This window comes from Petromyzon marinus, chromosome 35, assembly GCF_048934315.1.
Source record: "Petromyzon marinus isolate PM22_M1 ecotype Great Lakes invasive population chromosome 35, UKy_Petmar_22M1.pri1.0, whole genome shotgun sequence".
NCBI classification, from domain to species: domain Eukaryota; kingdom Metazoa; phylum Chordata; class Hyperoartia; order Petromyzontiformes; family Petromyzontidae; genus Petromyzon; species Petromyzon marinus.
In genome coordinates, this window is record NC_133701.1 from 1,545,874 (window position 1) to 1,567,365 (window position 21,492).

The following is a 21,492-nucleotide window of genomic DNA, read 5'->3' on the forward strand; positions in this document are numbered from 1 at the left end:
ATGAGCTGGGACGTGAATTCAAAAGGAGTGCTGCTCTTAAGCTGCGCTCTGTTGCTAAAATGCCTCGACCCTGGCAAGGCAGGAAAAGGTGACGAATACATTCATGGAGCCTGCCGACGCGGGTTGCATCGCAGGCTAAGCTGTGTGTGTGTGTGGGGGGGTGTTAAATTCACGTGGCCTCAAAGTGCACATGGCCTGGCACAAGCGTCGTGGTGATGTCACCGCCACTTAGTGGTGAATGGCGGTTGTTGTTGTTAAATGCACAGTGTGCCTACCGTGCCATTTTAAAATGGATTAAAAGAATTAGAATTCTGCATTGGGAGTCGAGTATCGCCCAGATGCTCCATAAAAGTAAAAAAAAAACACCACGGGTGATAAATTCGTTGAAGGAAGTGTAGACATACCGAGTGATCTTCCAGATACTCGACAACTACCGTCGAAAGTAGACAGCTGAGAATGAGGGGGATAAAAAGATACAAAGCGAAACTCATCTTATCCGTCATCTTATTATCCACCAATCCTATTATCCGCCAGGGACATTGAGTTCGCGATTCTTTCGTTATTTGCAGATGCTCAAAAAGCGACAGAAACGAGAGACAGATCTTTTTTTTTAAAGCCACTTCAATCGCAGTTGCGTTGGAACATATTTGTTTTATGAGAGCGATGAGGCTATGTATATATTAAAATATCTTTTTTAACCTCATTCGGCTTCTCATGGCTGCATGTGAGCACAGCGTGCGGTTTCCATGAGGCCCCAGGCACCGCTCACCTCACCGCCACGGCCTGCGACGAGGTGAGTGCTGCGTAAATGATTAATTTATCGATTATAATCAGTATGAGCCACATCAGAGATAGTTAATACAGGTTTCAGTCCCGCCCCTCCCTCTCTCTCTCTCATATTGGACACGTGCGACGTGGTCCAGTGACATAGAAACCGCAGTTGAGCTCACTCGGCTCACATATAACCGTACATCAGCGCGATTTAGGTAACTGCGGATGAGAGGAGTTTCTCTGTCAGTTTAAAACGTAGATTTTCGCGAGTAATATCCATAATACAGATTTTTTTTTGGGGGGGGGGGGTTACGCGATCTAACCCAAAAAACCCTGTATAATGGAGTTGTTCTGCGTTGTATACACAGTGTGGTCCATTTGTGTTGCACAGTATAGAGCAGTCAAAATATACAAAATTCAAGCAAAATGAACATTAGCCGACCACGTGTGGCGAGTGACAAATGAGTGGAGACCGGAGATTATTTATGCAAATACAGGCAGTCCCCGGGTTACGGGAGACCCGACTTACGGAAATCCGACTTTAGGGGAAATGATCCCATAAATCGTGTTCAAAAAATGAACCGACATGCGTAAATGTTTGCATTAGTTACGTAAGCGCACATCGTGCGGCGCGGTGAGGTTGCGGATGGACACGGCGGAGCGAGGCGTAAAGCGGGGCCGCCGTGTTCCCCAAGGCGGGCTGTGGCCTGTGCAGCACTCCTGAGTCTCGCCGGTACACCGCTACCCTGACGAGACCGCCGTTAACCCACCACCACTACCACATCGCCTCTCTTCCTGTTGTCGCGTCACGTAGCTGATTCTTGCCTATGCTTCGTGGTATTCATAGACAATTGGACACAGTACGGGATATGTTCCATCAGTTTAATTACGGGTAGTGTTAGGGTAGATATTCGATCGAATGAAAGAATCCGCAGCAAGTGCTGAGCGTATGTGCAGCGATACGACAGGGGAAGTGATGGGGAACGCACGACAGCGCGATGAGGTACACAGAGAGAGAGAACGGTAGGGGAGCCACAGCTATTTCCGGCGGTGGGATTTTATCGTTTACGGGAAAATGGTTCAGTTTCCGACATACGGAAAATTCGGGTTACGGATATTTCCCGGGAACCTTCCGTAAGCCGGGGACTACCTGTACAGAGTGAGATAAAAAATCGGAGTCAGTGTCCAGTTCCACTAAACACCTTCTTACACGACTGTTCCTGAACTCGTACTGCCTGCATATAACAATCCAAGGGAAATTGCCACTCGGGGTATTTTCTGTAAACGAAGGCATGGAAAGCTTAGACTGCAAAGTGAGGATGGGGTCAATGGTGAGGGCAGCTCCGAGGAGTGAGTTCCGGGCAGCATAGAAATGTTCTCACCACCAGTGAGTCCATATTGAGTGTAGGCCTGCCTGATTCCTGGAGTGGAGTGTGCGAGTGAGAGGATGTGGAGAGACAGGGTGGGCTTCAGGGATCATCAGAGACGTCGAAGGGACGAGCTTGGGGGACCATCAGAAGCCATTGTGTGGCACGCTTGCGGGTTGAGTCAGAAGACCCTCAGCGGCATCCTGCGTCCTCTGGAGGAGGGAGTCTGTGAATCCCGTGCAGGGGCCACGTGACCGAGGGTTTCAGCAGCGCTGTGGAAAGGCGCTCTGCAGGTGGCGGGAGCCAGGGCCTTGTTTCGTTTGTAAGATGTGAAAATAAACACGACAGGGATGAGGCTTGCTTTGAGGAGTACCACTTTGTTGGAGGAGTTGAATGGATGTGAATGCACAAGAGGGTAGCGGTTTGCCTGTTGACACATTGTGGGGATTCTGCGGATGAGAAAGGGAAACTAAAAAGCCATCATCATCATGATTATTAGTAATAGATAAATAAAGTTGAGCTATGAGTAGATTCAGGATAGGCAGAGACAATCACTGCTCAGAACAACGAAGTCGAACGTGACGTCCACTGGTGTCAAAAGCTAACAGTTTGGTCCAGAAGAATGATCAGAGCGTGACAGCGAAGGCAGGAGATCACTGTCCCTGCAGACACACGGTGCAGAAGAGGTTGTAAGGCGGAGGAGTGGTGGGTGGTTTGAAACATCCTGAATTGGGCCATGCTGGACCGGGTTGCCACTGTGACCGTGACCCCACCCACCCAGAGCCCTCGTTGCTGGTGCCACAGCAGCAACGTTGAAGAGTAGCTTGAACAAAGTTGCGAGTCACTCGACCCACGAGCAACTTTGTCACTCATCACGACAGCCCTCGATAAAAGCAGCGCTTGATCGTTACAGACGACAATCGCGCAGGAGCCCTCAATCTCCGCCACCCTTTGAAATGCGACTCCACGGCCCTTGAAAACTCCGATGTTCTGCCTCCCTATTCTTCCAACTATCCACAATCGTCCACGGGGTTTTTTTTTCCCGTCCCCGCTTTGCGAGTTTTGCAGATGAGAGGAGCGCGTCAGAAAATTCATCCTATAATTCGCCAACATCAAAAATAAATTCCGGCGGACGGCCGTGCCCGTGACGTTTCGTCGTCCCGCATCGCCACAGACGAGGGGAGTTTCCGCCCTACTTGTTTCACGCAACGGGATTATCAGAACGAACGCCTCCGGACGGAACGTCGCTCGATCTCTCCCATGCCTCCCCTCCCCCCCCCCACGGCGCGCAGTGAAGTGCGGCGGCGTGCTGTCGTCACGCGCGGGCCACGTGCGCAGTCCCCGCCACCCTGCGCCGTACCCGGCCCTCGCCGACTGCCTCTGGCTGCTGGTGGCCCCGGCGGGAGCGCGCCTCACGCTCGCGTTCTCCGCCTTCTCGCTGGAGCCGCACCCGGCGTGCGCGTACGACGCGCTCACGCTCTGGGACGGGCAGCCCGGCACGGCGGGCGCGCTGCGGGGCCGCTACTGCGGGGAACGCGGCCGCAACGGCAGCGAGGAGGCGCCACGGCCACCGGGGGTCATCCCGCCGGCCGCCCTCATCTCGTCCGGCCACGTCGTGGGCCTGCAGTTCCACTCGGACAAACACGTGTCGCGTCCGGGATTCCTCATCGCCTTCGACACAGGTGCGTGGGGCTCAGCGGTGGTGGCGCTAAAGCCGGTTGTGACCTCTGATCAAGAGATTCGGTTCTCAAGGAATATTTCCCCGAGGTCCACAGACCTCACCAGACCCGACAGTGGAGGGTGGGCCCAGAAATATTTTCAGGAAGTCAGCCCTGGAAAATTCCGGCTGCCAATTAATCCCTTGATGATCATTTGAGCAAATTGATGAACGCGTTTGAGTTTGTGGTCCAAAGTGAAGGACGTGTCCGCAAAACGTACGGAATGGTGATGGCACTTCACGCCTCGTATTCCCGGCGCTACCCAGGCTTAACTCTGCCACGTTTCCAAGATATGACGAGGTTGCACACATTCATATTGATTTGGTTGTAGGCAGATTACAAAAGAATATATATAATAAACGTTTTTAAATACCCTATATATTCAGCATCAGTGAAGTGATCAGATATCATCTAAAGACTTGGATCATAGTTCACAATATGCACTGATTGAAAACTTTCTTCAAGCACATTGTGGTTGATAAAACTCAAGTTTCCCAAATATTCCATCAATTTTTTCCTGACTGCGCTATCGGCATCATGGCACGAGACGACGTGTCTATTCCCGCCTCTCGTCCAGTAGAAAGGCCCGAGGAAGCGGACACCGTAGAGCTACATCTGAGATCCATTCAATGCCACAGAGCAGAGGGCAGCACTTTCCCACCGGCCTGGATATGAGTGGAGTGTTTGCCGCATGGGCAACAATTCATTCTCAGCGCTGGAATTTATTCAATTTAACGTGATACAAACATTTTTTTTTAAAACGGGGGTGGGTGAGATCTTGTATGTTTATACTTTTTATTGCTGAAGACATTTCTAGCCCGTTCCTCCTCTAGAGGACTGCGGGGGCCCTCTCTCGGGACCTTCCGGGAGCTTCGCGAGCCCTGCATACCCCAGCCACTACCCCAACGGCGCCGACTGCGTCTGGGCGCTCGGCCACTCGGCGGCATCCGTCACCGGCACGAGGAACCGGACGGAGATCGGCGCCGTGCGCCCGGAGGCGGCGGCCTTCGCGGCCACGACCACCCTCGCGTTCCGCGACTTCCTGCTGGAGGAGGGCGAGGGCTGTGGCTTCGACTACGTGGCTGTGTACGCAGGCGGCGAGGATGCCGGCGGTGATGGTAGCGAACGATGTTTCAATGTTTGTGGGGGTTTTCGTGGGGGGGTTACCATTTTTGCTCTCACAACCGTGCCGTGGGCATCGTGTTGTGATGCCCACAGCACACTTGCGACTCGTGCAACTGGTTTCCCTTGAAACCTGTTGGGCTCTCCAAGCCAAAGAATAATTGTATGCAATCCAGCCTAGCTTCTGGGACACGAAGTAACCGAATGGGCTCTTTACTGATCCATTTGGGAATGATTTGCAAAGGAATATCATCCCTGTCAAAATGAGCATCAAAGATCCGGAGTGAATCCTTTTGTTGTATTTTTGGAGGAGACCTCTGGCCGGCCGCCACTGCTCATCCCACCGAGCTCCTGGGCCGCTACTGCGGCGTCCTCAGTGGGACGGATCTCCCGACGTTCGTGTCTCCTCCTGGGCGTCGCCTGCTGGTGGTGTTTCACTCCGACTACAACATCGGCGCTCGGGGCTTCTTGGCCGAGTACCACACAGGTCAACGAACACGCACAGGGGCAGAGCACAATTCTAAGCTGACTAAGCAACGGAAACTTTCCAAGAACATTGATCGAGCAGAGTTTGCATGTACAGTGTCTGTTATGTTCTGACCCTCGGTCCGCTTGTGCTCCCGTCAGGTTCTCCACTTTCCTCCCGTTGATAAAATAAACGAGCACAATGTAACCGCTATTGGCCAAACGTCCCAATGCTAAAAAAAACATTTCCCGCAAAGTAACCAATTTGGGAATAGGCACGGCAGAAACACCGCACGCCCCACCACCGCCACCAACTGCGAAGATCTGCGCAGGACCCTCCTGAAAAAAGAGACAGGCGCGAGACTTTCGGGGTGGTGGGGGACTTTTTGTCGTATAAACAAAAAATCGTCTTCGAGCGCACTAACCCCCGTGACGCCGCCGCCGCCGCCGCGTGCAGATGAGTGCCAGCGCACGCTGACGGCGCTGCAGGGCGACGTGCACAGTCCACGCTACCCGGGCCCTTACCCCGGCGGGGTGCGCTGCCGCTGGCTCCTCGCCGTGCCGCCGCCCCTCCGCCTCCGCCTCTCCTTCCGAGACTTCCACCTTGAGGAGAGCGATGAGCGGGGCCACTGTGGGTAAGGCCCCGGCACGTAAGGGTTAACCGCGCGTCAACGCCTCTCTGCGTCGCGAGTGGTAGGGTGGATTCATTTATTTTTATCGTGGTTTTACGAGCACATTCCCAGCTCATTGTGGGGTTTTTTTTCCAAGCAAGCACTTTGAGGAAGGCACTTGAATGTTTACTAAAATGCTATCACAATAGCTGAAGGTGGTACTGGATTCCACTTCCCTGAACTAAATGCTTCAAATCGTTTTAAAAGCAGAAAACTCTCCACACGTTCACTAATCATTTAGGATCAACGCAACCACAGTGTTCGTAGTTTTGGAAAAGAAGATAGCAACGTGTGGCCCAAAACCCAGGTCTGAGCGGTAATGTTTTTCTTTAATTTATTAAAATAAAAAAAAAATCCCCCGAAAGTTACCCTAATTGTGCTCTCGGTATAGTGTCATGAGGCACAGTATCCACTTTGAACTGTCGCAGTGCAGTGCAACCATTCGTGTTAGAGAACTGCCCGTGGAAGTGGATTTCACAGAGTTACCTCCGAGATCCCTTCAGGTGACCTCTGGTGCACACGAATGAGTCAAAACGAAGTGCACAACCCAGTTTATCACTATGTGGGTTTACTTTTTATGCAATTATTGGTGGCATGGCTGGGATCATCAACTCACTACACTGGAGCACCCGGTTTAATCACAGCTACCTGCCTGGATAAACATTAACAACAACAATGCATAACAGGTGCTGAGAAAGTAAGCAATGCTGTGGGCAAGTGCCCAATTGTTTTAGATGGCATCACCGAGATCCTTAAACACATCCGCCACCTGGCAGACCTATTCCACCGGCACTTTAGAACAGAAATCACCAACGTGTGGTGCACACTCGAAATGCAGAGATGATGGCATCATGTATTTTGAGCGGCTGTGAAACGCAACAATACTGACTGTGTAGATATATTACTGAGCGAGACAACACCAGGGCTCCATTATCCGTTTGTCTGATGTGCATACCTAGAAACTCGAGTATTAACAATTCATAGCTGTCAACCCCTTATCAGTGCCCTACCTTATTACAGACCAATCCAGACCTTATTGGTCACCCCGTACCCTTATAAATCTCAACGTTCATCCTACAAAGTCCCATCACAAGGGAGAAACACAAATACACTAAAAATGTTTTGCCCGTATTGAAACGGCTGTACGACATATGGACCTGCAAACTCAATTTCCCTGTACATGAACACGGGATAAAGCGTATGGGTTGACAGCTGTGACAATTCTAGATTTGAAGCTTTCGTGACTGCAAGGATCCATACTCTTTGGTTCTATTCGGTGACTTTACCGAATAGAACCAAAGAGCTGTGACAATGCCCAATTGAACGCTCACATTTATCCATTCCCCATTTCACTTGAGCTTTAAACTAATAAATTCGATCAGAACTGTAAATTCGCAGAACGTTCACCTATAATTTGCGCGTCCCTTTGAACCGCTCGAGATATACATTCATAAACAATGCGCAACGTACTGTACACCCAACCCACTGTGAAGAACTACACAAAGACACGTGACGCATGGTTACAGACGCTTTCAGTGTTGATTAAACGAACTCGGTTAACTCAGTCACTTTATATTCTAAGCCAGTCCGGTACAATGCGGTGCACACGCATACCGCTCACTGCACACTCTCAATGCGCGAAGTTATCATTGAACACCGGCGTTCAAACTCATCTGCCACGCATTTGTTTAGCGGAAGGTTTTTCGTTTGTTTGTTTTGAACCTGTGTGGAATTAACTTAGGGAACACAAGTATGATGTCCCTTACCTCAAGGCCGTAATTATAATATATATTGGGAGGGGGACATCCCCCCTCCCAATATTCAAATATGCTCAAAATGTCCCCCCCAATATATTGCTATAAAAATATAATTGCTATGCTATGTAAATGAAAACAACAATTTGCTAAACCTTGGCCACAATATCTGGACTTGTCTTCATATAAATCAATGCATAAATTAATGTTTATATTATTGTGGTTATGGTTTTACTTTATTAATCCCTAATCTCTGCCATTGCTTAAAATGAAACAAGAAATGGTAAAAAGTAAAAACGGAGCAATGTAATCCAATACACTATTAGACATTGTAAAATATAAATCAAAAAACCATCCCATGTGTTAGTGAATTTTGTAAATATTTTAGGTAGGAAATGAGTTTAAAAATTTTGATATTTTTCTGGGTTGGGACCCCCAGACACCCTGGAAGATTTGGTCCCCCCCAATGTTGACTCCATGGCTACGGCCTTGCCTTACCTGCACAACTCAAGACCGCCAAGCACCGTCAGTGAGCAGCAGTGGCACGGCACGCACGGCAGAGCAGTGCCCCTGCAGTTGCCACGTGACTGTGCTGCGGGCACCCATCCCACCAGCAGCAGCAACCAGCAGGTCGTGACTCGACAAAGCCACCTCCTGGCCAGATGCGATATTGACCGCCCCGTTGTTGAAGCCTCCTTTGCTAATCAGAGACCCAACAACTCCATCCAACGTTGCCTTATAAACAAATCCAACGTAACAGTATTTGCTCCCAAATAATTAATTGTGGGAGATCAATTTCGATTGTGGCACGCGTGAATGTGAAAATATGTTATGTGGCGCGTCTTTCGATGGTCACTAAAGTCGCATGTGCCTTTTATTGTCGTCCAATATCACGGCACTAAGACAATGCGTTGCATGTACGTATGTTGAACTTTTTTCGCACCGTACGTAGACAACCGTGCTCATCGGAGGTTCATGCAGTTCTCCCCTCTTCTGCTATTCTGAGTCGAGGTGGCAGCCCGATGCGATGGACTGGCTGTAGTTGAATGTTCGTCTGGATTCAGCTATGACCAGGTGGCGCTGTTCGTTGAATGTTCGTCTGGAGTCAGCTATGACCAGGTGACGCTGTTCGTTGAATGTTCATCTGGAGTCAGCTATGACCAGGTGATGCTGTTCGTTGAATGTTCGTCTGGAGTCAGCTATGACCAGGTGACGCTCTTCGTTGAATGTTCGTCTGAAGTCAGCTATGGCCAGGTGGCGCTGTTCGTTGAATGTTCATCTGGAGTCAGCTATGACCATGTGGCGCTGTTCGTTGAATGTTCATCTGGAGTCAGTTATGACCAGGTGACGCTGTTCGTTGAATGTTCATCTGGAGTCAGCTATGACCAGGTGGCGCTGTTCGTTGAATGTTCATCTGGAGTCAGCTATGGCCAGGTGGCGTTGTTCGTGGAATGTTCGTCTGGAGTCAGTTATGACCAGGTGATGCTGTTCGTTGAATGTTCGTCTGGAGTCAGCTATGACCAGGTGACGCTCTTCGTTGAATGTTCGTCTGGAGTCAGCTATGACCAGGTGACGCTCTTCGTTGAATGTTCATCTGGAGTTAGCTATGGCCAGGTGACGCTCTTCGTTGAATGTTCGTCTGGAGTCAGCTATGATCAGGTGACGCTCTTCGTTGAATGTTCGTCTGGAGTCAGCTATGACCAGGTGACGCTCTTCGTTGAATGTTCGTCTGGAGTCAGCTATGACCAGGTGACGCTCTTCGTTGAATGTTCGTCTGGAGTCAGCTATGACCAGGTGGCGCTGTTCGTTGAATGTTCGTCTGGAGTCAGCTATGACCAGGTGACGCTCTTCGTTGAATGTTCGTCTGGAGTCAGCTATGACCAGGTGACGCTCTTCGTTGAATGTTCGTCTGGAGTCAGCTATGACCAGGTGGCGCTGTTCGTTGAATGTTCGTCTGGAGTCAGCTATGACCAGGTGACGCTCTTCGTTGAATGTTCGTCTGGAGTCAGCTATGACCAGGTGGCGCTGTTCGACGGTGAGACGGAGAACGAGAATTCGTCTCTCGGACGGTTCTGCGGCTCGAGGATGCCACCAGCGACGACGTCGACCTCGAGCAAGCTGCTCATCACGATGCACACAGACTCCTCCGAGGCCCTGCGAGGGTTTTCACTCTCCTACACGGCTGGTGAGAGGGGCTGCTTGATGTGCACTTTGAGCGTTTTCTGGAAGACGAATGAAAATGTGCTGCGAGTGACCCCTTCTCAAAGGAGACGGAGCAAACCAACAGACACGCAGCAACAGTTATTGTGGTTGTTGTTGTTGATATTTATTCAGGAATTCCCCAGCTCTGAAAAATGTGGATCACGACACTGGCGTCCATCAGATAGGTAGCCGCGTGTGGTCTGGTCCTCCCCTAGGTCGACTCAGCCTCAAATGAGTATCTGGTGCGGTGTGTAAAAAAAACATCGCCACTGGGTAGACAAAGTCGGCGGGGCGTGGTGCTGGCCACCCACCCCCCTCGTGTGCCGTGCCGGCCTCCGCAGGTGCCGCTCGCTCACGGCACTTGCCCCAAACGTCTGTTGAGGCTATACGGGGGTGGGGTTGGGATCTTTGCCTTTGTCAGTGGTGCCCATGACGGTGGCCTGCGGCGAGAGCGGCTTCAGGGCGACGCTGCCCACGGAGCTCCCGGCCGGGGTGCGCCTCCTGTCGGCCCGCCTCAGGGACCCCGCCTGCTCGTCCGCTCCCTCGGGCTCCACGCTCAGGATCGAGGCCAACTACAGCGCCTGCCGCACGACACTCGCCTCGGTGCAGGTCGGGGCGCCCAGGCCGCGTGGCTCCCCACGCGTTGCATTCGTGACTTGCATCGATCGTCATCGCCTCTCGTCGTCTGTTGTTGTTGTTGAGAAGTCAACGGTTAGACAGAGGAGCAGGGTGTCAGCTGCGATGGCTCTTAGGGCTTCATCCAAATTCCTCTCCTACGTCGCTCTTGCGTTCGCTTGGCGTTGCCGCCGTGGGCATTCGTGCTCATGTCTGGCTCGCGTGGTGTTGTTCGGCGCCGTGTCCGACGTTTCGCGCCGCGTGCTGGGAGCTTCTTTGGGGAACTAAAAAGACATCACAAACTCCTACGCAATTATTTGTATAGTTTAGTGAAGTGTCGAAAATATACAAGTATTTCACTATTTAAATACACTGATGTACCATCTGAATATTTGTGTTATATTGTATTTACTTTCGTGTAAGAATGCATTCTATTGCTCATCCACTTGAAGTGTATTCCATTGTTGTAGGCTCCCTTTAATGATGCATCTCTATATTCGACAAAGAACAATGGATGAGTGAATGCTTCATAGGTTTGCCGTGAGAAGGATAATTATTATCCGAGGCCTTGGGTGCATGAAGCCAAAGCCAAGATCTTAACATCATCCCAGAATAAGCCACCTTGAGAAACAAGCGTTTTATTATCAGATCCACTTTTATATTTTGGTTTTTCGCGACCAATATTATTCATAATGAAGGTTTTTTGGGTTAGATCGCATTAGTATGAATGTTTTGGTATTAACTTTGAATCTTTGCACCTTACCCAAAAACCTTTGTTATGAATGATATTGGTCGCGAAAGCCTGCTACGTGTTCAACTGGCGAACCTCTACGGGGAGGATACTTTTCTTAAAACTATTAAATTGGAGAAACTCCGCATGAAGCGTGTAAATTGATGTCTTCACTGGCATTCCTCAAAAGGTGCAGAGATTCAAAGGTAATACCAACACATTTATTCTTACGCGATCTAACCCAAAAACCTTTGTTATTGATTTTATGATTTGGATTATAAGAACGACATTTACTACTTGCAATATTTCCCCCTCCGCTTTCGTTCTTGCCACCACCGAATTTCCTTCGCAGCACCCCTCCGTTGCGACGGACAAACTCGGCGCCCACCAAACCGTGCAGCACAGCAACGTGGTGAGAGTGACCCTGAGCCTGGCGGGCTCGGAGCAGGAGCAGTGGCTGCCCGTGCGCTGCCTCGCTCGGCTCCGCGCCACCGTGGAGCAGCCCGAGACGGCGGCACCCCGCGGGCCCGCGCCCCCGGCCGCCCCCACGCTCGACGGCGTGAGGTCGGACGACACGAGCGGGGTGCTCTTCATCACCATCTGCGTGCTGGCGTGCGTGCTCATGTTCGCCGCTGCCATCGCCTTCTTTATCCTATAGGACGGCGGTGGGGCACGCGCACCTGCGGTGGGGCGCGCGCTGTCTCAGCACACGATAATTAAAATTAGACAAATTAAGATTTCTGTCCATTAGTTCACAGTCAGTGGTGATGTTCGGGGCTGGTGACATCAGTGGTTGCCAAAGGGCGGAAATAGAGGGGAGGGCATGGGGGTAAAGATGCACTTGAGACATCTCATCCCACTGCGTGGCTTTTCCAGAGACCGATACCCCGCCACCCTGGTGGGATTCCCAGAGGTTCGCCCGGCAATCAGCCCTGCCTATGGCATTTGTGGCGAGTCCTTGCGCGACCACATCCAGTTAAACGCAACTGCGTTTGATCAATAGGCCTCTTGGGATGAGACTGAGACGAATCAAAAGCTTGCCCGCTTCGGGAAATACTGCTGGGAAAACAACAAAAGCACTTGTCTGTGAGACACGCGAAACGTTGGACATCGCGCCGAACTACTCGCGGGTTCGATCCGAAACCACACAGGGGAGCTGTGCTGCACACCCGCGAATAACCTCTAGGCCAGTGGTTCTTGACCTGGGGTTCATGCACCCCCTGTTGGGGCGAGATGTCCTTTCTGGGGGTGCGAGACATGGCCAGATTTTTTTTTTAAAAGTAAATAATCGAAACAAATTGAGCACGTAAGTACACAACTACTTTGTTTCATCAAACTCTTATGTGAAGGTTAAGAACCACTGACCTACCCAGTGCCGATTTGTCTATTAAACCCAGAGGCTGATTAGCTACGATCTTGTATATATATGAAATAGTGAGACAGACCGTTAGACATGTATCTAATTATTAGTAACAAAACTAAACTAATATTTCTGATTGATACAAATAATCCAGCGGATACAGATGAAGCGTTAGCAGATAAAATAAAAATGACATCAAATTAATGAACATAAACGAAGTCTTAAATTCAATGAAGGTGCGGTTAGTAATCATTCGAAGTTTTTGTGTTGTTGTTGTTGTTTAGTCACCGCTGTCGCGTCTTCAACAAAAAATAAAGATCGCCTGGCAGGTGGCAACGTCACGGAATAAACAAAAAGCAGTAGTCCGTGCGCAGTGGAAAAACTTGGTTGTGGTAGGAGAACTTAATCAAATAAAGCCGCAGTGTTTGCGTGCCCTGTGTGAGAAAAACATCGACACGAGGACAATGGATAGAGAGCCCTGCCCGCTCCGTCACGAGCCACGGGCTCCACGAGTGGGGGGAGATGTTTGTGTTGTCGTCGTTTTATTGATTTTCTTCAAAAGCACCGCATCGCCATGGAGTTCTCTTTCTCGTCGAAACTTGTCACTTCAAATGAATACAGAAAAACAGCGAGGGGCGACTCGAACCCCGGGGGTTTGTGTGTGCGGCTACCCGGGCGATCTACTGAGAACGGCTCCCCCATGTGATGTTTGTAATTGCCGGCGAAACGTCAGAGTACTTGAAGAGAAAATTCATAATAAAGGTGTTTGGGTTAGATCGCGTTATTTATAAATGTGTCGTAACCCTCCACCACCCGACACGGCCAATCAGCAAAAAAAGTGTCACGTTGACAAAAGACAAAATAGTTCACTACTTTAGCCCACCGGTGTGCTGAAGAGTGAATCCACAACATTTGCAGTTTGAGTAGTTCGACGTTTCGCTAGTAATTACATCCAGCATCATCGGGCAATTCGCCAGAGTGAGAAAATGCTGTCGTGGCTTTACTGTGACTACACACAGCCGCTGTTCCCAGTAACGAATTGGCACGTTCTGTTCACGTGACAAACCTCACTAATTGTCTGTGTCGGGTGGTGGCGGGTTTTAACGACACATTTATATTTACACGATCTACCCCAAACACGCCTGCTCTAGTGTGGATAATATTGGTGGCGAACGCCTCCTACGACTCGTGCGCGTCCGACCGATCGTCGGCCTGTGATTGTGTGTGGAGGGTGGCGCCCAAACACAACTACTCAACGTGTTTACTTTTAGGGCAGTGTTGACGAATGTGTTGAGTTTTTTGTGCAAACATTAAGTTACCGCAACTAAGCGGACTGCCTTGTCAATATAATTGTACAAGGCAAGGTTTAGTAGCATGAACAATAAGACATCTTGCGGGACTGTACCCTAATAAGCCTCGCTGGGAATATTTGTCCGAATCCGCTGATGAATGTTTGGCGTGTGGGGAGTTTGGCAACAGCACTTTTAGTGAATATTTAAGAATTCATGGCCGTGCTGCCATTCTGTGGCCACCTTGCTGGCCAAGCCGACAACACCGTGGGACTCCCAGGCAGCCTCGCATCCAAACACAAACCGGCCTCAAGGCTGTTCATCTTTTAACAATAACATTAGTGCGTTTGGTAATCGCATCATTATTATAATGCTAGGCTATCGTGCAGGCGCTCTGTTTCACAGACACGGTGTGCAGCATTCCTAGTCGTGGGTGATTGTTGCTACGTGTAATGTGATGGTTGCTACGTGTCATTCCAACCGAGTAATTTGAATGCAATTTTTCGAATGTAGCCAATGTTTTGCCATCATGCCAGCACAATGACTTCGGGGAATATTTAACGTCCACTAGCACAGTCGGCTACGTACGGTGGGAAAGAAATTCAACATACATACGTACCGTGAAGCAGACGGCGCGTATTTTACGGTTAATACACTTGCAGTAATAACCAGGGCGGCCTGCTGTATTAGAACCGCGATCGTCTGCATCAAACGGCGCACGTGCTACTCGGCGGGGCCACGTGACCGCCCACATCTGACGAGATCGTGCACCATCCCAGGGTGATGTTGATCATCGCTGATTTAATTACGAATCAACATCGATCGGCTACCGCCACGTGATACATACTTGCAGCCCGAACTGTTCACGCAAAGGGGTTCTCAACTGCGGCTCCAAACGTGTGGAGTCACCACCACACATGACGCGCGAGCAGAATGTATAAGTGAGCAAATGTTTACGGGTCTCCATCACGCTTCTGGCAAAAATCCCACCGCTGTCTCCATCCCGAACGATCTGGCAAGCAAATCGCCTGCCGAGTGTTGCTGCCTAGGCCCTCCGATGCGTCTGCCCGCCTTACCGTGCGTGGTTCGGCACGTCCGACGTTTCGCGCCACGTGCTTGGGAGATTCTTTCGGGAAACTGATCGGAACCGAATTAAGCATATGGAGGATACTGGCCAGTTCATGGAAGTACAGGGTACGCAGCTCACAATAGAAGCATTGCAGATGCACTCAGGCACAGGCCGTTGTGTGCGACTTCGTGATGGGTAACTGCGTTGTAAGGCCAGGATCCAGATGGTGGGAGACTGTAAGAGCAGACGTTGAAGGTCTATGGGATGTAAGAGCAAGAAAGACGCCTTGGCAACATGTGGTGGCATCAGCGGCATTGACCACGATGACCTCTTGACCTTCGCTGCTGTACCTAAATGTTGAATTGATTGCGCACGGCATGCAGCTAACCGTGCTAATCCTATTCCTGTTAGGGCCGCGCATGATATCTGATGTCGTCGCCCGGACTTTCTGAGATTCCCAGAAGTCAAGTTGAGTGTTGTTCTCTGTGGTGGCGACTTCAACATTTACTCTCTGCAGTGGGGGGTGGGTGTGTATGCCCTCTGTGGAAAGAATCACGTGCTAGGTGTGTGTGCGTGCCTATATATATAGAGGGCGGTGCTGGGATGCTGTGATTGTGAAAACGCGCCACATACTCAGCCAACCTGCTAGAGAGAGACTGTGTTTCATTTAAATGGTAACTGGTCTTTGGAAGAAGAAGAATAAGAGGATGCTACTTTGTTTTTAATTTGTCACAAACTTACCGTTGTTATTCTTTTAACCCGCTAGTTGAGTGCGACAGGTAAGGAGAATGCTACCTACTGACAAGTGATGGGATTAAGTGTGGGTTTCTTACAGCTTTGGTAAGGAATCTCGTGCTGTAACATTCTTTATTATTAAGCTTAATATTTTAATCCAGCACATTTTCACTGTATCCAGGATAAGCATTTAAGAATGTTGTGAACTAGTTTGTAATATATGTAATTATTCATTAAAACTGTCATTTTCGACTTATACCGAGGTTCCAATTCACACATTTACTCAAGTAGATGTTGTTCTTTGAATAAGTAATTTGCGATATTTAATAGGAATAATAATAAACATGTACACGTCCTTCGTCTCCTCTTGAATAAATGCATTTTAAGATTGCGTCTGATTACCGCGTTGCATCAAAACTTTTCACGACAGCACGCGACGCCGTTGCTGACCGTTACGAAATGTCATTTAATTATAAATGAATTTATTATTATTAATGACAAAAAGGGAATCTTTGGTGTATCCTCATTAGTTATTTATTTTACTGAATTATTTCATTGCAGTGTTAAGACTATCGATTGAATGATAAAGGTTTAGAGCAAACATCCACGTGAAATGTTCTTGGGTTTTTCGGTAAAGTCACGTTGATATGTTCAAAGAAAATAACAAAAAACTACGACGTTTCGATCGCAACGTCGTAAGTTTTTGTTATTTTTTGTTATTTTCTTTGAACCTATCAACGTGACTTTACCGAAAGACCCAAGAATATGAATTCCTGCAGTGACGAAAGCTTTAAGTCAAGATCCACGTGAAATATGGCATATTGTGTCCTTTAACCAAGTAAGGGCCCATTTTCTATTTCGCACGGGAGATATGGAACTATGGGGTACACGCGGCTATTTGTATTTGACAAATGTGGTCGTAGGTAATTTCAGAAATGTATTTTGAGTTATGACACTTGACCTACCTGAACGACCTTAGCGGCGCACGCTCTTTAACGTGCACTCTCAAGGCTAATGTTGCCTTTTGGTAATCCTCGAGAGAAATTATCACAGACATCCGTGGGAATTCATCGACCTACCTCGATACAACTAAAAACACGTCAGGCTACCCAGAGACGCTGAATGCAGTTGAACTCGTACATTACACAATTTTATCACGCAATTAATATTTTTTGAGTATAAGATATTTATTTTCACTTGAAGCTTTCATTTCGTTTGCTGTTGCTGCTACATCTGCACCTTCCCCTCTGTCTGCTCTTGTGTTTGTGTACGGTTGCGACTGGAACACAGACTTGTGGTCTCAACTGGCTCTCACTTGGGTGATTAAACACAAGACTGTACTTTACAAATACCGCTCACTCTCAAATGTAAGCGGCGTAGCTCTCCCAGGTAATCATCTACAAAGGGGGCAAATTGTCATACAAAGTCACTACCTTCAGAGGATCCGAATTGATTGCATTTCAATCAAGTTTTAATTACATACGATGAAATTATTCTATAAAATAAACATCAACAGCAATTACTTATTTAAATGTACTCGCGAAAAACGGCATCTTGGACTGACATTTTATTTAACTAAATAACATTCGCTCGAAGTGTTGTTAATCTGTATGCAGCGTTTATATTGCACGGCTGTAATTACTGTTTGAACAGCGAGTGCGAATTGGTAAAATAAATACCAATGTAAAAAGCGAGTTTCAGTGATTTCCGTGAACAGACCCATTAGTGTCACATGTACGTCCAATCAAAGCTGAACTGCTCCGCAAATTTCAATGCAGGCCAACGCTGATGCACATTTGACCGTAAAAGAATATGGACAACGTGACAGCATTTCTTATCTTAGGTAGTTACAATGAATGGAAAACGCGCGTGGGGTGCATGCAGTCAAAACAATTAAGCATTCATAGATGCTGTCCAGTTACCACACAGTTTTAGTTAGTTTATTTGTGTAACCAGGCGTTAACTCAAGATACCAGGATGCGTGGTGTCATTTGCGAGTCAGCAAAATGTCAGATACATTCATCATGAGGACGAGGCGAGAGAGCAGATAAACACAACGTTATCATCTACAACCCCCCTTTTCAAATCCACTGCTGGATGGAGGTCTCCCCGTGGCACGGGGAGGGATGCCGGGGATTCCCTATGACACTCAGAATCAGAATATTTAGTTGTGCTGTCGGCGCGGGTACGTCAGGGAGGTGGGATGCAAGGGGCTTGCGGATCCCGTTCAGGTATCACTCGCCACTGATGTTAGCCATGGTCGGGAATTGAATCCAGGTGACGGGGTGCACGGTACAGCGCTCGAATCACCGTGCCACGTCAAACCACCGATTTCCGATGTGTTAGGCTACCTTGGGAAAAACTGTGCAATAATACTTGAGCAGGTGCATATCTATTGGGCCCTGCAATTTCCGTGATTCCGTCTACTCTGCAGGCAGATCTTCTCCTAGATTCCTCTTCGCAAACATATGACGCTCCCTCTCACTCTCTGAAGCTCCCACACATCTCTCTCCCGCTTTGGCAAAGCGTCGCATATAGGAAGCAAAGATTTAGATTCACAAAAATGTCCTTGTGAGCCAGATTATCTCTTTTGGCTCCAACAGAGGTGTCTCTAACTCTCTTGTAATCTGGATGTAAACCCAGACACACACGGCACAAACACGCACTGTGGATTTTTGTTATCCATTGCAGACGTTGCCCGTGTAAGGTGCAGACCAGGCAGCCATAGGCATTGCCCGTTGCTGGTTTAGTTTACAAAAGATAAAATCGATAACTTGCGACGAGACGTCAGTTTGCGGGTTGCCACGTAACAAGCTGGCAAACACGGGGAGTGTGAGAGTGTGTGAGAGTGTGAGTGTTTGAGTATGAATGAGTGTGTGAGTGAGTGTGTGTGAGAGTGTGAGTGAGTGTGTGTGAGAGTGTGAGTGTGAGAGTGAGTGTGTGAGTGTGAATGAGTGTGTGAGTGTGTGTGTGAGTGAGTGTGAGAGTGTGTGTGACTGTGTGAGTGGGAATGAGTGTGTGAGTGTGAATGAGTGTATGAGTGTGTGAGTGAGTGTGAGAGTGTGTGAGTGAGAGTGTGAGTGAGTGTGAGAGTGTGTGTCAGTGTGTGAGTGAGTGAGTGTGTGAGTGTGTGAATGAGTGTGTGATTGAGTGTGAGTGAGTGTGTGAGTTAGTGTGTCAGTGAGTGTGAGAGTGTGTGAGTTAGTGTGTGAGTGAGTGTGAGAGTGTGTGTGTGAGTGTGTGAGTTAGTGTGTGATTGAGTGTGTGAATGAGTGTGAAAGTGAGTGTGTGAGTGAGAGTGTGTGTGTGAGTATGTGTGTGAGTGAGTGTGTGTGTGAGTGTGTGAGTGAGTGTGTGTGTGTGAGTGTGAGTGAGTGTGTGAGTGCGAGAGTGTGTGAGTTTGTGTGAGTGTGTGAGTGAGTGAGTGTGAGTGAGTGTGTGAGTGTGAGTGTGTGAGTGCGAGAGTGAGTGAGTGTGTGAGTGAGTGCGAGAGTGAGTGAGTGTGTGAGTGAGAGTGTGTGAGTGTGTGAGTGAGAGTTTGAGTGAGTGTGTGTGTGAGTGTGAATGAGTGTGTGAGAGTGAGTGAGTGTGAGAGTGTGAGTGTGTGCCCCCTGGGGAGCGGCAGTGTAGCGGTAGCGCGCTGCGCTCCCGGCCAACACCAGTGACGATTTTCTGAACCGGTCCTGGGTCTCCCCTAGGTCGACTCAGCCTCAATTGATTACCTGGTGCTATGTGTAAAAACATCGCCACTGGGGAGACAAAGGCGGCCGGGCGTGGTGCTGACCACTCACCTCCTCGTGTGTCGTGCCGGCCTTCATAGGTGCTCACTAACAGCACTTGCCCCAACATTCTACTTCGGCTACACGGGGGATCTTTGTCTTTGTGTACCCACCGCACAGCTGTGTGTCGCACTCGACACACAGAGTAAACACAAGCTGCCACTTTCACGGAACGCGTGGGCAACAAAAGCACACACGTGCAGTGTACACACATAGTATATAACATATACTGTCGGCGTATTCAAATTTGGCATTCGTTGCATTGGCGACGCAGACATCGTTGTGAGATCATAAACCTCGTCAAAACAGCATGGGCTATGGCTTAGTGGTTTTAATTATTGAGCTTTCTCCGTGGAGATATCAAATAGTTCCACAGCATTTTTGTCAAATGTTCGCAAATGTAAATCCATGCTTCTTTGTACACAACGCAAGCTCTGTAGCAACAATCATGATAATTTGCAGCCCTTTGTGAACCTACTGACGGATGAAGTCCTCTCCACGCCGTGACACGGATGGGGAGTCGGTCGACCATACTTCACCACGCTGGTCGTCGGTGCGGCTTGGTCGAGGCGAGGGTGGCCCAGGACTGGTTCAAATATCACTCAGCCACTGACGTTAACAGCTACAGAACATCTACGCCGGTTCACCAGGTTCAGCATGAACACCGCAGCAGGGCCGAGAGGTTCGAGCACTTCACTCGTGACATACGGTCGGCTATCCCTAATAATCATCCTCCGTGAACTGCATCAGTGGGACAGACATTTCGGCAGATATTGCAATAGAGGAGGGAGCCTTCTGCATTTTAAGAATTCGGAATTCCAAAGTCGACAACGTACGGGCTGGGAAAGGAGCACGTGTCCTGAAGACGGCATCAGGTGGCGTCAACAGAGCGGCTTGTGAGAGGCCACGCCGGCTTTCTTCATTCCTCGAGCCCGACTTGAAAAGTGGCCACGCATTCTCAACAAAAGCAAAGTGTTCACTTAGAGTCGGCAGCTTTATGTGGCGGTGAAAGGTTGTCAACACTCGGCTCCGACCGTCGAATAATCGTGTTGCTTAGCAAACCCGGAGTGCTCGTTTAACTCTCCACACCGTGGTGCCATTGACATGGGAGTCAATGGCACCAAATTCCCAGAAGCATTCCCTGGGGTTGCGATTCTCGACAGGATTGGAATGGGGGGGGGGGGGGTAAAAGATGAATGGCTCCGTTCCGAATGAATGTTCTTGAAGCTGTTGTGGGCTTCTTCTTCTTCTCGTCGTCGTTGCGATGGTGGCGACAGCACGCCGCTGGGAAGCCGACATCGGAGTGGTTGGACATTTGTAGAAAGAGTCCGATGTTCAGCTCCCCCAAACCCCACGTGGTGAGAAATCACTGCAGCGTTAATTGGACTGCATAACAGTGTCCTGTACTTTCCCAAGTAATTGTTTGGTGTCTGATTCGCAACATTATCCTGAACCCATCGCCTGCGCCGTCCTCGTGCCGCTCTTCCTGTTGTCTGCACAGCTCCGATTTGACGACTGCTGTTATCCTCACCAATCTACAGATGAGGGGTAGCAGCGCATTCATCCTCTTATCCACGTTCAAGCTAGCCGTCGTGGTAACACTTCGAGGTAACACGTAGGGGTAACCGGGTAACACGTCGGGGTAACACGTCGGGGTAACACGTAGGGGTAACACGTCGGGGTAACACGTCGGGGTAACACGTCGGGGTAACACGTAGGGGTAACACGTCGGGGTAACCGGGTAACACGTCGGGGTAACACGTAGGGGTAACACGAGTAGAATTGCCGTGATAAACGCGGAGGGTTTGGGTTAGATCGCGTCAATATAAATGTGTCGTTAAACCC

The 21,492-nt window shown here is 49.2% G+C and overlaps 3 protein-coding genes across 3 annotated transcripts in view; all 3 read left to right on the forward strand.

The window, feature by feature from the left end:
* LOC142929788 (CUB domain-containing protein 2-like) lies at nucleotides 1-8,057 on the forward strand. The gene is made up of 6 exons (XM_076071747.1): nucleotides 1-88; nucleotides 3,431-3,820; nucleotides 4,434-4,459; nucleotides 4,674-4,974; nucleotides 5,289-5,465; nucleotides 5,901-8,057. The coding sequence occupies exons 1-6, from the start codon at nucleotides 1-3 to the stop codon at nucleotides 6,080-6,082; spliced, it is 1,164 nt and encodes a 387-aa protein (XP_075927862.1). The 3' UTR covers nucleotides 6,083-8,057.
* On the forward strand, nucleotides 8,049-16,259 carry LOC142929803 (uncharacterized). Its single transcript, XM_076071798.1, has 3 exons — nucleotides 8,049-10,053; nucleotides 10,492-10,679; nucleotides 11,768-16,259. The coding sequence occupies exons 1-3, from the start codon at nucleotides 9,036-9,038 to the stop codon at nucleotides 12,071-12,073; spliced, it is 1,512 nt and encodes a 503-aa protein (XP_075927913.1). The 5' UTR covers nucleotides 8,049-9,035; the 3' UTR covers nucleotides 12,074-16,259.
* The window catches only part of LOC116948812 (uncharacterized), a 17,048-nt gene continuing 7,816 nt past the window's right edge, over nucleotides 12,261-21,492 (forward strand). The window contains exon 1 of the mRNA XM_076071805.1: nucleotides 12,261-15,912. The gene's annotated coding sequence lies outside the window, so the exon portion shown is untranslated. The remainder of the gene's footprint in view (nucleotides 15,913-21,492) is intronic.

Bases quoted from the DNA above. Each gene is read 5' to 3' on its own strand.
- LOC142929788 (XM_076071747.1), top strand. From the start codon at position 1: ATGAGCTGGGACGTGAATTCAAAAGGAGTGCTGCTCTTAAGCTGCGCT. The intron at 3,821-4,433 runs GTGCGTGGGGCT...CCTCTCGTCCAG, and splicing joins CCTCATCGCCTTCGACACAG to TAGAAAGGCCCGAGGAAGCG. The intron at 4,460-4,673 runs GTAGAGCTACAT...AGACATTTCTAG, and splicing joins GGCCCGAGGAAGCGGACACC to CCCGTTCCTCCTCTAGAGGA.
- LOC142929803 (XM_076071798.1), top strand. From the start codon at position 9,036: ATGCTGTTCGTTGAATGTTCGTCTGGAGTCAGCTATGACCAGGTGACG. The intron at 10,054-10,491 runs GTGAGAGGGGCT...TGCCTTTGTCAG, and splicing joins TTCACTCTCCTACACGGCTG to TGGTGCCCATGACGGTGGCC. The intron at 10,680-11,767 runs GTCGGGGCGCCC...TTTCCTTCGCAG, and splicing joins CGACACTCGCCTCGGTGCAG to CACCCCTCCGTTGCGACGGA.